At 45.0% G+C, this 16,853-nt stretch overlaps 1 protein-coding gene across 12 annotated transcripts in view; it reads right to left on the bottom strand.

Annotated features, from left to right (window-relative positions):
* Nucleotides 1–16,853, bottom strand: part of c2cd5 (C2 calcium dependent domain containing 5) — an 82,733-nt gene that overhangs the window by 61,764 nt on the left and 4,116 nt on the right. For 7 of the 12 annotated variants that reach the window (XM_041837573.2, XM_041837575.2, XM_041837574.2 and 4 more), the window contains exons 8-11: nucleotides 12,754–12,917; nucleotides 6,463–6,551; nucleotides 6,285–6,320; nucleotides 5,037–5,145 (exon numbers count right to left, since the gene is read on the bottom strand). In XM_041837573.2, the coding sequence (XP_041693507.1) occupies nucleotides 5,037–5,145; nucleotides 6,285–6,320; nucleotides 6,463–6,551; nucleotides 12,754–12,917 (398 nt within the window). Of the gene's footprint in view, nucleotides 1–5,036; nucleotides 5,146–6,284; nucleotides 6,321–6,462; nucleotides 6,552–12,753; nucleotides 12,918–14,467; nucleotides 14,590–16,853 lie in introns of all 12 variants that reach the window. The other 5 variants (XM_041837581.2, XM_041837584.2, XM_041837577.2 and 2 more) reach the window with 3 other exon arrangements.

The raw sequence follows: 16,853 nt of genomic DNA, 5'->3' as shown, positions 1-16,853 counted from the left end.
CTTCAGATATATGTCTGGATAGTGAATATAGTCAATACAGAGTGTGATTGTTCTTTAACGTACGTATGTACATTATTTTTTGAGTCACGCCACTAATAAGATACAGAGGCCCCATTTAGAGAAGCGCAAGTAGCCCCCGTGAGTAGCCAACATGTGATACTGAAATATGTTATTCATTCACATAGAGAGGAGTGACTATGTATGTTGTATCAGTGTGACTTGCATTTGTGTCTATATAAAAGGAGCGCTCCGGTTCAGGGCAAGCAGTTGTTCCATGGAGCAAGCTCGGCTTTGTTATGCAAATAATAAAAGTCTAATTTTTGGATTCACAAGTTCCAGTCTCTTGAAAAATATTTTTGAGTTGACTACTTTTGAGTCAAATATTTCTACGACATTTTCTCGTCTTCTAACTCTGCTGCTGCCTCCGCCGCATTGTTCTCAACACCAATATGCTGGTTAACTTTGATTTTATGGACAAAGCAACATGGTCTTGGAAAATGCGCCAATTCAATAGCCACCACCGACGTTTTGCAGAACCGCGGACACCAACCACTATCCAATGCGGGAGAAAGAGCAATTGTTATAAAATAATATCATTTTTATTTGTGTTGCACCATTCTTACATAATATAACCATATACAATTTCAGTAGCACATGTCTTAAGACTGATGGACTGTGCCATCCCAACAGCCTCCACAATGGATCAGTCCACTCAGACAGGCGCGAATCAGACAGGTGTCTTCTACACCATGATTATTATTTTTATAAATGTTTTGCTACTGCTCGACTAAAGAAATATCGGTCAACCAACAGCCTATCGACCAAACAATCGACCAGTCGACTAAATGGGGTCAGCCCTTATGTATAGTCACATGTATTTAGCGCGTCTTACCTAGATATGGTCGCATCAGGTTTACCATCAGAGGGGAATGCCTCGTCTCCCACAAAGACATATGGGCTCAGTGTTTGGCCCCCGGCAAGCACTCTGGCCTTGGTAGCGGCAGCTGGCCTGCAATGAGTAGGGAGCCGGAATTGGGAGCCGAACTTGCTTTGTGAGAAGATTCCCGCATCTCCCTCCCGACCATATGAGCCCACGTCAATCATGGTGAAGCGGTACTTTGCGTCGCAGACTGCTATCAGGACCAATAAGAAAAAAGCCCTTGTAGTTGTTGTAGTAGTAGTACTCGCTGCCCGAGTTTTACGGAGCTTGGATCCGAATATGTTTTCCGTCGACAGCTCCTGCACAAAATTGATAATTCCAGCGCTGCTGAAGCAAGTCGTCAAATCTGGCAACCGACATCCGAAAGTATTGAACATGTCTTTCCTCGTCAATGCTTCGCATAGGTTAGACAAGATACATGTATTCTCCATTGTCCACTCTTGCTGTGTTCAGTGGATGAACTTCTTGCCATTTTCTCAGTCGTTTTTTTCTCTCCTCCTGAGTAGTAAGAGCAGTTTAAACTCTTGCTGTTCAAGCTCTAGCAATTGCAATTCATGAGAGACATGTTTGCTTCTGCATCTGTGGCTAAAAAGTAGCGTTGAAAAAGCATAGAACACCAGACTAGCCAGACATTTAGCTAGCTAATATTTGTGTAAACAAAAGGCATATAACACCGGATCAGAAAGTTCAAATGTCGTCACTAGCTACTAGGCTTGGGCAATATACAGTTTGTACCGTATACCGGGGTATTTCAAAATACAGACGGTATGACTTTCAATACCGTTTATTTATTTTTTAAATAATATTATTATTAAATGATATCCTGCTCAGTGCTGCAGCTATGCATTTGGTTTGCTAACTTGCTAGCTAAACGGCTAGATGTCAAGAAGAAGCTTCTTGGTTACAGCAGAGACATTCAATCCCCTCCTGGATCAAGATCCCTGTTGCCTAAATAGTTTTGTGCGTCCCCCAAAAAATTTACAGAAACGGTATGACAGTTATGAAAATCTGGATACCGCCCAACCCTACTAGCTAAAGTCAGAGAGTGCCACGTATGGAACGCTGTTTGGGTCTTTCCATGTCAAAAAAGATACATGTTAAATAACACTATTTGAAGCGTCAAATAAGCTTTTAATTTGACATGTCAAATAATACAATCCTATTATAGAATGCTGTGTGTGCTGAATTTGCATGTGCAAGCCAAACGCCACCACTACAATTAGTAGCACTGTCAAAGCTGTACTAAAAAAAGTCTGCAAACAAGCACACTCCGACCACGAGCGATGTGTTTACAATACCGCGTTGGTAATAAGGAATTAATTGTTTGACCGAATGGGAAAACATCTATGTGAGCATTTGATCAAACGAGCAGGATCAAAAATGTTTGCAAATACCTTTGATACAGATGTTATTAGCAACTTCTGGGGTAGCTAGCTAGCTAGCTAGCTAGCTTTAGCTTGGTACCTCGCTAGCACCAATGCAACTAGCCTGAAAACAATGACCAGTAGAAACTGCAGTCATTTTCAATATTCTTAGCAATGATTTAGGAATCCATGTGAGTAAGTATTAGCTAGGTAGCCACTTGTTGTTCACCTATTGAAATTGAACTTCAGTTCATGAAAATATCTAGCTAGCCAGCTACTTAACCCTGTTGACCAAAGCTAACGTTATAAGCAGCCAGTAAGCTTCATCTATTACGCAAATATTAGCATTGTAGCTCTTATCGCAGGACTGTGACTGTGTGAAATCACCTCCCAAGTCAGCCTATTGTGCGTACTGACATTCATATTGCACTGTACAGCCCTATCTAAGGATTGGGGATCAATGATATGGGGTATCAGTCTACTTCACCCAAGTACTTTTTTCCCCAGCATCCTCCTCAGAGTTATCAGACACCAAAACATCCACATTGTATTGTTTTTCCTCTGGAATAGTGTTCAATACACATAGTAGGTTGACTGGTACAATACATGTGGCTCAATTCACAGTGGTTTCAGAGTCCCGCAATAAGCGCTAATGTTCTCTGGGTGTCACTGAGTAGACTGATACCCCATGTCATTGATCTATAATCCATAGGTAAGGCTGTACAGTGAAATAAGTATGCCCCCAATGCAATTCTAAAGTATAATACATACAGTGTGATTTCAACAGATTTTTGTCAAATTAACAAATTGTCTTTTGTTGAATTTATATAACATTCCAACCTCGTTTAGCATGATCTATTCAATTATGGCATAATTCCACTATTTGTATTAATTTGCATCACAGTCAATGACAGACTTTTATTTTGAAGGCTAACCGCAAATTCCACTATTGTGGCTAATCCTTATTGTGGCTAGCTTCACATAGGTGGGTCCGACCACTATTAATCAAATAAAAACAGTTTGATAAATTAGGGGTATTTTAGATGACACCTAGCTAGAGAGTTAGCTAGCTAACTATAGCTACTTAAACAGATGTCGTTCTGCTATGTTTTTGGAGAAGAACATTGGTTTGCATTCATCAGCTAGCTAGCTTTTTTGTTTGGGGAAGGGCATGTATACGTCTCGATAAATCGTTGTGACATACGAAACACGAGTGATAGTGTAATCAATATGTAATAACTACGTAAAAAATTAATGAACGTGTTAAATTATTATGTGACGTGCAGTCATATTCAGGTCCTGATTGGTCAACAAGCTTATGTGATTCAGATAGTGTTATTTGACACGTCAAACAGTGTTATTGACACGCAAAGACCCAAACGGCCTTCCATAGCCACGGACCCTCTTGTTTGGTAAGCTACTCTGGCTATCCAAGCCCCATAGTGGATATACAAGGTGGACTTCCTCTCTGGGTGGAACGCAACGTCTATGTGGACAAAAGTGATTGCTACCCCCCAAAAACCTGCCGCCGCCCCCTTGCACATGCATGCACGTCCATCGACGGAGTGAAGCTTGTAGCCACCTTAAGGCTTTGGAGTACAGACCACATCAGGCCAGAGCCTCCTACAGCCCAAAAGACCAACACATGACACAGCCAAGCCACAGCACACCACAGCCATGCACTAACAAACCTCAATACCAGGGGGCAGCAAACAACACACACAGCACAGAGAGGAAGCTACTACACACATACCACACACACACACACACAACTATCACACACACATCTAGCAGATCCAGGTAGGAGTCCCCCATAACCACAGATCTAGGATCAGATTAACCCACCCCTAATCCTAACCTTAACCATTAGGAGGATGAAAACATATAATCTGACCCAATATCAGCGACCCCGGGCGTCGGGCCAGTAACCGAAAGGTCGCTGGTTCGAATCCCCGAGCCGGCAAGGTGAACAAAATATGCAGTTCTGCCTTTGAACAAGGCAGTTAACCCCGAACAACAACTGCTCCCTGGGCACCGACGACATGGACGTCGAGTAAGGCAGCCCCCGCACCTCTCTGATTCAGAGGGGTTGGGTTAAATGCATTAGACACATTTTGGTTGAATGCATTCAGTTGTGTAACTGACTAGGTATCCCCTTTCATTTCCCAGTTGCTAGGGGTTAGCAGTTCCCTACAGGGCAGGATAGGGCTGAGGGCCTAGTGTGAACCTCCCTCTCTCTCTCTGGAACATGGTGGGACAGGCCTTAGGAAGCAACTTTAGAAGGATTCACCTGCTGTAACCATGGGCTGTCGGCTATTCCCATTCTCCACCCTTCGGCAGAAGTAGTACACACTTGGGGAGAAGGGTGTAGAATCGGGGCACAGGCACATACTGCCACCAAGGGGATAATGGGCCAATGATGTATATAAATCATTGGTGCTAGCACACACAGAATGGGATCAATGATATAGCTACCTCGCTAATAGTTATAAACTCTAGCAGACTAACACACTGATCCCACTATGTGTGACACCCCTCTAGCCCTTTACTGATCCCTAATACAGATGATCCCATTGAGTTTAAACATCACTTTTACAAGAGAGACCTGTCATGTCATAATCATAATCTAACTTGCCTGGAAACACAAGCTACACTGCAACATGGAATACAACCTGTAACACACGTTGCCGTGTTCTCCTATAGCTGGGACCGTGCGGTTCTGGGGAACTCACCAGGGTTGTGTATGCGGTCAAGCAGCTTGACCGAGCGGGCGCTGACCACTCCCCCGATGTGAACCAGGAAGCCGGGGGGAAAACAGGTCAACGTGAAGAAGGGGAACTCCTGAAAATACACAGGGTCAGAAAAAGTCTGGTTAGGGGTCAAACCTGTCTCCGTGACAGTAGAATGAAGGATTGGCGCGCTCAACCCCATCTTCATCATACAATATGGTGCAGGGTTGTAAGGGCATAAGATAGAAGAGAAAAACCCACACTGACTGAAAGAAGTACTAACATATTTAATTCATTTAGTAGCAGCAGCGGAGTAATCTGCTAAATGAGTTAGTGTTGGTTCTTCTCTTCTACCTCAGATACACAACTAGACAGAGGACAGGCAGGCAGAGAGTATACAACAGGCCTCAAGTCAAGGCCTGGAGGTCTGCAGTACTGCTGGTTGGCTTTTCTCCCTGCTAGTTAGTTCAATTGATTGATTATCACCAAGGTCTGAATCAGTCCCTGATTAGAGGGGGAAGGATGCAAACCAACAGGACTACTGATCTCGAGGTCTGGATTTGAATAACCCTGATATACAGTTTATACAATAACAGCATACCAGTAATACAATGCAGAGTTTAATTGAACATCTCATTGTGTAACAGAGAGTCAGCCTCCTGCTGTGACAGTCTGTAGTCAACCCAGTGTGTAAAATGTGTGATCCAGGACAGGTGTCATCCAGATGATGGGGTAGTGAGTGGGACGGCAATCCCCCATGCAGAGTGAGGCTGTGTGTTTCAGACATGCCAATGTTATGGATATGAGGAACTGCTACAGCATACTGGTCTAGACCAGCAATTTCCTAACCTGAGTAATAGTGATATTGCCATGGTAACGGAGTGGAGCGTGCTTGTTACTATCGATCGGGGGGACTAAGGCTGCATCTCAACAATCTACCTTTCTTCTCTCCTCTATCTGCACTGGTGACAAATGACAGAACTGAACAGGTAAAAGCATATCGCTAGTAGGTATCCTCCATGTTGCTTCTACCTGTCCTGTGTTAACAGATCAGTGCAGATGGAGAAGAGGAAGTTGCTGTAGACTTTTGAGAAACAGTCCAACTCAAGAGTAGAATCTCTGAGCAGAACCCAGACAGGAAAGAGAGGTTTAATAGAGGCATCCAGAACAGTGAGTGAGTGTGTGTGTGTGTGTGTGTGTGTGTGTGTGTGTGTGTGTGTGGGTGTGTGTGTGTGTGGGTGAGAGACATACCCTGGTGTTTACAAATATACCAGAGGATGAGGCTCCCTGAGAGAAAGAAGTGGTCAAGAGGATGGAGAAAGGGAACATTATTCAATCTTACATAATCATACTTCACCCTCACACACTCTTCACAATTACCCATTCACACAGCTAAATGCGGTATGGTGTGTGCGGTGTGTGTGCGTACCCTCTGCTCCAATGCTGATTGGGCCTGCTGTCTGAGGAGGGTCTTCAGAGGCCCTGCCTCTTTTCCAACGCTGCCCCCACTCCCCATCCCTGATAGGATGAGAGAACAACACTTCACCAATCACATCGCTTCATCACAGATAGCTGGCATTCCTCAAAAACCATAGGAAGTAAGTAAGTACCCTTGACAGGCCTTTGCTTGTGTGAGCCGGAACGCCTCGACAACCATGCAAATCCCATATTAATCCTATCCCTTAGACTACCAGGCTAATATCTATACTGAACAAAAATATAAACGCAACATGCAAAGTGTTGGTCCCATGTTTCAAGACCTGAAATAAAAGATCCCAGAAATGTTCCATACGCACAAAAATCTTATTTTGCTCAAATTTTGTGCACAAATGTGTTTACATCCCTGTTAGTGAGCATTTCTCCTTTGCCAAGATAATCCATCCACCTGACAGGTATGGCATATCAATAAACTGATTAAACAGCATGATCCTTAAACAGGTGCACCTTGTGCTGGGGACAACAAAAGGCCACTCTAAAATGTGCAGTTTTGGTCAAACAATGCCACAGATGTCTCAAGTTGAGGGAGCGTGCAATTGGCATGCTGACTGCAGGAATGTCCAACAGAGCTGCAGCCCGTCTGGTGTTCAACCTTCCCAAGTTCTCTCACGTCACCCCGCTCCATCCACACACTCCACTGGCTTCCAGTTGAAGCTCGCATCTGCTACAAGACCATGGTGCTTGGGGAAAAAAGGATTACAAATTGAGAAATAAATAAATAAAAATAACTATAAAATAACAAAAAAAATACAATAAAATAAAACGAGGGAAAAAAACTAATATATATATATATATATATATACACACTGCTCAAAAAAATAAAGGGAACACTTAAACAACACATCCTAAATCTGAATGAATGAAATAATCTTATTAAATACTTTATTCTTTACATAGTTGAATGTGCTGACAACACAATCACAGAAAAATTATCAATGGAAATCAAATGTATCAACCCATGGAGGTCTGGATTTGGAGTCACCCTCAAAATTAAAGTGGAAAACCACACTACAGGCTGATCCAACTTTGATGTAATGTCCTTAAAACAAGTCAAAATTATGCTCAGTAGTGTGTGTGGCCTCCACGTGCCTGTATGACCTCCCTACAACGCCTGGGCATGCTCCTGATGAGGTGGCGGATGGTCTCCTTAGGGATCTCCTCCCAGACCTGGACTAAAGCATCCGCCAACTCCTGGACAGTCTGTGGTGCAACGTGGCGTTGGTGGATGGAGCGAGACATGATGTCCCAGATGTGCTCAATTGGATTCAGGTCTGTGGAATGGGCGAGCCAGTCCATAGCATCAATGCCTTCTTCTTGCAGGAACTGCTGACACACTCCAGCCACATGAGGTCTAGAATTGTCTTGCATTAGGAGGAACCCAGGGCCAACCGCACCAGCATATGGTCTCACAAGGGGTCTGAGGATCTCATCTCGGTACCTAATGGCAGTCAGGCTACCTCTGGCGAGCACATGGAGGGCTGTGCGGCCCCCCCAAAGAAATGCCACCCCACACCATGACTGACCCACCGCCAAACCGGTCATGCTGGAGGATGTTGCAGGCAGCAGAACGTTCTCCACGGCGTCTCCAGACTCTGTCACGTCTGTCACGTGCTCAGTGTGAACCTGCTTTCATCTGTGAAGAGCACAGGGCGCCAGTGGCGAATTTGCCAATATTGGTGTTCTCTGGCAAATGCCAAACGTCCTGCACGGTGTTGGGCTGTAAGCACAACCCCCACCTGTGGACGTCGGGCCCTCATACCACCCTCATGGAGTCTGTTTCTGACCGTTTGAGCAGACGCATGCACATTTGTGGCCTGCTGGAGGTCATTTTGCAGGGCTCTGGCAGTGCTCCTCCTGCTCCTCCTTGCACAAAGGCGGAAGTATCAGTCCTGCTGCTGGGTTGTTGCCCTCCTATGGCCTCCTCCACGTCTCCTGATGTACTGGCCTGTCTCCTGGTAGCGCCTCCATGCTCTGGACACCATGCTGACAGACACAGCAAACCTTCTTGCCACAGCTCGCATTGATGTGCCATCCTGGATGAGCTGCACTACCTGAGCCACTTGTATGGGTTGTAGACTCCGTCTCATGCTACCACTAGAGTGAAAGCACCGCCAGCATTCAAATGTGACCAAAACATCAACCAGGAAGCATAGAAACTGAGAAGTGGTCTGTGGTCACCACCTGAAGAACCACTTCTTTATTGGGGGTGTCTTGCTAATTGCCTATAATTTCCACCTGTTGTCTATTCCATTTGCACAACAGCATGTGACATTTATTGTCAATCAGTGTCGCTTCCTAAGTGGACAGTTTGATTTCACAGAAGTGTGATTGACTTGGAGTTACATTGTGTTGTTTAAGTGTTCCCTTTACTTTTTTGAGCAGTGTATATATAAAACAAATGAAAAGTAAAAATATACTTAAAAATAAAAAATTAACAATAAAAAAAAAAAAAAGAACAAATATAACAAATAAAACTAAAAAAACAAGAAAAATTAAAAAAATAAGATTTGTAAAGTGGTTGTCCCACTGGCTATCATAAGGTGAATGCACCAATTTGTAAGTCGCTCTGGATAAGAGCGTCTGCTAAATGACGTAAATGTAAATGTAAAATAATTTAATGTTAATTTCTCTACCAAGCCACCAACATCATTTTAGAGAATTTGGCAGTACGTCCAACCGGCCTCACAACTGCACACCACATGTAACCACGCCAGCCCAGGACCTCCACACCTGGCTTTTTCACCTGCAGGATCATCTGAGACCAGCCACCCGGACCAGCCACCCGGACAGCGGACAGAATTTCTGCAAAAACTGTAAGAAACTGTCTCAGGGAAGCTCATGTGCGTGCACGTCGTCCTCACCAGGGTATTGGCGTCATAACTGACTTCAGTGGGCAAATGCTGATCTTCTATGGCCACTGGCATGCTGGAGAAGTGTGCTCTTCACGGATGAATCCCGGTTTCAACTGTACCAGGCAGATGGCAGAAAGCGTGTAGGCGTTGTGTGAGCGAGCGGTTTGCTGATGTCAATGTTGTGAACAGAGTGCCCCATGGTGGTGGTGGGGTTATGGTATGGGCAGGCATAAGCTGCGACAACAAACAAAATGTAATTTTATCGATGGCAATTTGAATGCACAGAGATACCGTGATGAGATCCTGAGGCCCATTGTCGTGCCATTCATCCACCGCCATCACCTCATGTTTCAGCATGATAATGCACAGCCCCGTGTCGCAAGGCTCTGTACACAAATCCTGGAAGCTGAACATGCCCTAGTTCTTCCATGGCCTGCATACTCACCAGACATGTCACCCATTGAGCATGTTTGGGACGCTCACACCAAATAAGGACTGGTTTTCTGATCCACTCCCCTACATTTTTAAGGTATCTGTGACCAACAGATGCATATCTGTATTCCCAGTCATGTGAAATCCATAGATTAGGGCCTAATTAATTTATTTCAATTGACTGATTTCCTAATATAAACTGAAACTCAGTAAAATCTTTGAAATTGTTGCATTTATATTTTTGTTCAGTGTACATAGTAATTACCACACATCTTTGTTAATGACAACATTCCCATACATATACCTGTGAGGATAGAGTCCAAAGAGCTACTTTATTATCCCCTCTGTACACTACTCTACCTGCCACTGGCCTGGCCTGGGAGGCTGCAGACTACGCCACCTTATAGAGACTCATAAACGGGGGTGGGGGTCTGGACATGCCTTAAACCACACATTGAGGTGGAGAAATGGCCAGGAGAAGGTGGTCCCTCCAAGGCAGTCAGTATGAGGGCCAGAGACCAGCAGAGATGAACAATTTACCCAAGGTTAAGTGGGGTAAGGTCAAGCGGGGTAAGGTCTGATTAAATTGTTTTTTCCCCCTCATCAAATCTACACACAATACCCCATATTGCCAAAGCAAAAACAGCTTTTTAGAAATGTTTGCAAATGTACTAAAAATAAACAACTGAAATATCACACTTACGTAAGTATTCAGACCCTTTACTCAGTACTTTGTTGAAGCACCTTTGGCAGCGATTACAGCCTCGAGTCTTCTTGGGTATGACGCTACAAGCTAGGCACACCTGTATTTAGGGAGTTTCTCCCATTCTTCTCTGCAGATCCTCTCAAGCTCTGTCAGGTTGGATGGGGAGCTTCGCTGCACAGCTTTTTTCAGCTCTTTCCAGAGATGTTTGATCGGGTTCAAGTCCGGGCTCTGGCTGGGCTACTCAAGGACATTCAGAGACTTGTCCCGAAGCCACTCTTGCGTTGTCTTGGCTGTGTGCTCAGGGTCGTTGTCCTGTTGGAAGGTGAAACTTTGCCCCAGTCTGAGGTCCTGAATGCTCTGGAGCAGGTTTTCATCAAGGATCTCTCTGTACTTTGCTCCGTTTCATATTTCCCTCGATCCTGACTAGTTTCCCAGTCCCTGCCGCTGAAAAACATCCCCACAGCATGATGCTGCCACCACCACGCTTCGCCGTAGGGATGGTGCCAGGTTTCCTCCAGACGTGACGCTTAGCATTCAGGCCAAAGAGTTCAATCTTGGTTTCATCAGACCACAGAATCTTGTTTCTCATGGTCTGAGAGTCCTTAAGGTTCCTTTTGGCAAACTCCAAGCGGGTTGTCATGTGCCTTTTACAAGGGAGTGGCTTCCGTCTGGCCACTCTACTATAAAGGCCTGATTGGTGGAGTGCTGCAGAGATCGTTGTCCTTCTGGAAGGTTCTCCCATCTTCACAGATGAACTCTGGAGCTCTGTCAGTGACCATCTGGTTCATGATCACCTCCCTGACCAAGGCCCTTCTCCCCCGATTGCTCAGTTTGGCAGGGCGGCCAACTCTAGGAATAGTCTTGGTGGTTCCAAACTTCTTCCATTTAAGAATGATGGAGGCCACTGTGTTCCTGGGGACCTTTAATGCTGCAGAAATGTTTTGGTACCCTTCCCCAGATCTGTTCCTCGATACAATTCTGTCTCGGAGCTCTACAGACAATTCCTTCAACCTCATGGCTTTGTTTATGCTCTGACATACACTGTCAATTGTTGGACCTTATATAGACAGGTGTGTGCCTTTCCAAAATGATGTCCAATCAATTGAATTTACCACAGGTGGACTCCAATCAAGTTGTAGAAACATCAAGGATGATCAATGGAAACAGGATGCACCTGAACTCAATTTCGAGTCTCATAGCAAAGGGTCTGAATACTTATGTAAATAAGGTATTTAAAAATAAATAATAATAATAATACACTTACAAAAATTGTTATAGGGGTTTCTAAGGGGTGGTTGTAGATGCTGTTTGTAAAAGGTGTTTTAGACCATCACGACTTTTGCACTCTGTGCCCTACCAGAGACTATAATAAAGGCTATTTAACTATTTAAGTGTAACAGGTATTATAAGGGATGTTGTTGGGCATCGTGACTCCTGCAGGTTGTTATAGTGTTATAAAAAAAGAGTGTTGTCAGGACTCTCCTACCAGAGGCCGCCAGCATCAGCTCTTCACTGAATGATACACTCTTTCTCAACACGTACCCCTCTGATTGGACAGAGGGGAGAGGGGGCAGGGTGTTGGCTTGGGGGCAGACCCAAGGAGGAAGGAGCTGGGAGTCGGAGGAGAGGGCAGGGGAACTGGGACAGAGGAAGATCCCAGGACGGGAGACAAACCTCTCTTGGGAGGTCGTCACTGTTGGGCAGAGTAAAAGGTGAGGAGAGCGAGAGAGCGAACGAGAGAGAGAGCGAGAAAGGGGAGGAGGAGAAGAGGGGGAGAGAGAGCGAGGCAGGAGGTGGGGAGAGGAGAGAGGTGAGCCAGAAAACAAGGGGAAAAGAAGAAGACAGCAAGAAAAGCAGAGAAGAAAGTGACAGTGGAGGAAAGTCACAAGACCTTAAATCTGACAGGAAAACATAAAATAAAAATCCTTTAGGAAGAAGGGAGTAGGGGAAGAGAGGAAGAAAGGGGGGTTTGCAGGGTGTATTTCCACCGGTAGGGGGAACCCTGTCCTGTCCTAGGGGGTGTGTGGGTTTTTACGTGGTCAACACCAGAACTCTATGGTCCACAGCTGCTGTGTGTGCGTTTCTAACACAATGACTTGAAAAAAATCTAAAAAATCAATAAAACAATGAAATGGGATGGAAAACTTAAACACAGTGAGGTTCAGAGGTGGGGGGTGAGGAAAGGTGCAGACAGAGAGTGTGAGGAAGGGTGAGGAGGGTAGTGAGGTCTTACCCATCTTGGGCGTCAGACTGAGGTCTGTGTCTGAGGAGGAGGACTGGCGACTGCATGGCTTGGATGAAGAGAAGGGAGGAGGAGAGGAGGAGGAGGAAGGGAGGGTTCTGAGAGGGGTGGGAGGGACGGAGAGGGGGTGGGGTGGGTCCTCACTGAACACGGGCCTGCCAGGAGAACACACACATCAGTCACCTATATCTGTGTGTGTGTGTGTGTGTGTGTGTGTCAAAGAGAGATGCTTTGCTGATAGGTGTGTGTGAGGTGTGTGGACTGCAAATGACTGGGCTGCGGAACTAAAAATCCAAGCACATGAAGCGTAAACAGAAACACACACAGATATATCCAACTGAGGAGGAAAGCATGGCAGAAACACACAACACAACATGGGCCAAGCCAACAACACCAAAGGGATGAGTAGTTTCTTGAATTGGAATTTCAATTAACTTCCAACATAAACAGAACTGAAAAGGAATTGAGCCCAACAGACTCCTGGATGACTGCCCCTTGGAGACAAATGAAGTTGATTGAACTGAACTGGACTAAGAGGGGTGCTTAACATTAAAACAGAATTTAATGAATATTCAAACATTTATTGAACTTAATAGGAAATCAACTAAATTGCATTAATTTGCTCAAGTTAATCATAAGACATGAACGAAATGCATCAGGTGATTCGTATTTTTCTGCAACTTTCTGAAACGGCACAGGAATGCACGTCTGTGTGTATGTGTGCAGTGCGCGCATATGTCTACACTTTGTGTAGCCATTAGCGATGAAGCTAATCAGAACAATCTTCTGGTAGAGATGGAAAGGCTTTCCCAAAAACCTTCTTAATTAAACTACAAAGTTGCCTACCTGGAAGAATAATATCATGATTATTTAAATCAATCCAGTAGCCATTTGTTTTGCAAACTCTGCAATCACATGAGCGCTACAGAAACACCGTTAACCAAACAATGGTCTCTTCCTGGTTCGCACTTGCATTAAAGGGTAAGTACACACAAAAATCGAAATGTAAAATTTTTCCCAGACCTCAAAAGTGTTCTCCTGATGTGGTTTAAACATTGTTGTGGACTTACAACATCCAATGTTGTTGTTTTCCTATTTAAAAAAAAAGTTAGATTTTGTGAGCGGAATTTGAAAAAACTACACGGAATCAGGCAAAATTAGGTCCTAGGTACTGAGGACAGGTGGAAGGGATGGATCTGCTTGGGTGGATATCTTAAGTCTTACAATGGGTTGGCTCTGCCTGTAGGGGCTCTATTATTGGCTGAGGGGGACATAGGAAGAGGAAGCATTTGGGACTGGTGATGTCCCAAATGGTGATGTCCCAAAAAGATGTTATTATTATTATTATTATTATTATTATTATTATTATTATTATGTCACAATCTTCTCATCCAATGGCAAGGAAGAATGGGCTCTGAGGGTTACTTTTTTGGGGGGGGAGAGGGTGGTAACTATCTCATCGATATCTATCCATTAGTTTCTCTGTCCCATGCTCTATTGCTCTGGCTCTCCATTACCCCACAGTTTACCTATCTCTTTTATGTCAGTCTCCTTATTTCTCTTTTATAATCTCTCCCTTTCTATGTATGAGTGAAGACCCATGTAGGAACACAGAGGTTCTCTCTTTCTAACCCTCCCTCCCAGTGAAGAGCCTTCCCGCTCTCCCTCCCTCCTTCCCTCTCTCGCTATTTTTCTCTGTCCGTACCAGTAAAGACCAGAGTAGGGACAGAGACAGAGAAGTTCTGGGAGTGGGACAGTCTCTGAGAGCTGCAGGCTGAGTGGACAGGGCTGTTGTGGCTGGAGCGACATCCGTGGGCCAGAGGAGACCTGAACCAATCACCATGTAGAGACGGACAGTGGACCAATCCAAACGCATACATCAAGAGAAGAGCCAATCCATGTGCAGCAGAGGCAGAGAAGAAGAGAAACACAACAACAACACACCACAACATTGCAGCAAAGAAAAATAGAGCACAAGAAAAGACAATAAAAAATAAAGAGGAGAGGTTGTCTACCCCCTCCTTTTGCATTTTAACACCCACCTACATGCTGCAGCTAAAGAAAATGCTTGCACCGGCACCCACCCTACCTTCTTTTATCCCTCCATTCATCCATCCCCCCCTTCTCCCTTCCTCCGACCATACTAGCAGGAACAAGCTCATGCACAGCCCTCAGACACACACACAGTCAAACAAGAGAGAGAATGTGAGAGAGCAGGAGAGAGCAGCACTAACATGCAAATGAACAGAGAGTAGAGCCATTTGAAAACAGACAGATACAGCATATACTATAGCTATGTCACATGATATAATACACACACACACCAAATGTGACATGCCGTCTCAAAGGGGCCGTTTGACGCTAGTTCCTACTTTTTTACATTTTAGTAATTTAGCAGACGCTCTTATCCAGAGCGACTTACAGTTAGTGAGCGCTATATATACATTTTTTTGTGTGCAGTAATGCCTTCTTGAACATGTCAACTTTCATGTGCCTTAATTACAAACTTGTATGGAATCTGTAAATATGAATAAAATGTAAACTTATGAAACTAGTTTAGCCAAGGAGAAACCACTGAGCTATATAGGGAGAAAGACAAGATCTTTCCTGGCTAGCCATGATTGTTCTGGGATTCATCGGTTGGCATTGAGGAGTTTACCACATCAGTCACCGGCTTCATTAATAAGTGCATCAACGACGTCCTCCCCACAGTGACCGTATGTACGTGTCCCAACCAGAAGCCATGGATTACAGGCAACATCCACAATGAGCTAAAAGGCTAGAGCTGCCACGTTCAGGGAGTGTGACACTAACCCGGACGCTTTTTATAAACCTGGTACACCCTCAGACGAACCACCAAACAGGCAAAGCGTCAATACAGGACAAGGATCCAATCCTACTACACCGGCTCTGACGCTCGTTGGATGTGGCAGGGCTTGCAAACTATCACAGATTACAAAGGGAAACCCAGCCACGAGCTGCCATGTGACACAAGCCTACCAGACAAGCTAAATGCCTTCTATGCTCTCTTCGAGGCAAGCAACACTGAACCATGCGTGACAGCACCAGCTGTTCCGGACAACTGTGTAATCATGCTCTCCGTAGCCAATGTGAGTAAGACCTTTAAACAAGTTAACATTCAAAAGGCAGATTACCAGGACGTGTACTAAGAGCATGCGCTGACCAGCTGGCAAGCGTATTCACTGAAATGTTCAACCTCTCCCGGACCCAGTCTGTAATACCTGTTTCAAGCAGACCACCACAGTCCCTGTGCCCAAGAACGCCAAGGTAACCTGTCTAAATGACTATCGCCCTGTAGCACTCACATCTGTAGCCATGAAATGCTTTTAAAGGCTGGTTATGGCTCACATCAACACCATCATCTCAGACACCCTGGACCCACTCCACATCGCATACCACCACTACAGATGACGCAATCTCTATTGCACGCCACACTGCCCTTTCCCACTTGGCCAAAAGGAACACCTACGTGAGAACGCTGTTCATTGACTACAGCTCAGCGTTCAACACCATAGTGCCCTCGAAGCTCATCACTAAGCTAAGGTCCCTGGGACTGAACACCTCCCTCTGCAACGCGATCCTGGATTTCCTGAGGGTAGGCAACAACACATCCGGCACACTGACCCTCAACACGGGGGCCCTCAGGGGTGCATCACTGGGGCCGAGCTCCCTGCCATCCAGGACCTTTATACCAAAGACTTCAGCCACCCAAGCCACAGACTGTTCTCTCTGAAACCACACGGCAAACGGTACCAATGCAGTCTGGGACCAACGAGACCCTGAACAGCTTCTACCCCCAAGCCATAAGACTTCTAAACAAGACTGCTAAATGGCTAATCAAATGGCTACCCAGACTACCTGCATTGACCCTTTTTTGCACTCTCTCTCTTGCACCGACTATGCACACACACTGGACTCACACAGACTTACACTGACACCCCAACACACACATACACACATAACATGCACACAAATGCATACTGATGCCACACAATCACACACACACCTTATTTTTATTCGTTATTCACTGTGTATTTATTCCTTGTGTCACTATTTATATTTTTTTATTT

The sequence above is a fragment of the Coregonus clupeaformis genome, chromosome 19 (assembly GCF_020615455.1).
Source record: "Coregonus clupeaformis isolate EN_2021a chromosome 19, ASM2061545v1, whole genome shotgun sequence".
NCBI lineage: Eukaryota > Metazoa > Chordata > Actinopteri > Salmoniformes > Salmonidae > Coregonus > Coregonus clupeaformis.
This window is presented reverse-complemented; position numbering and strand designations above follow the sequence as displayed.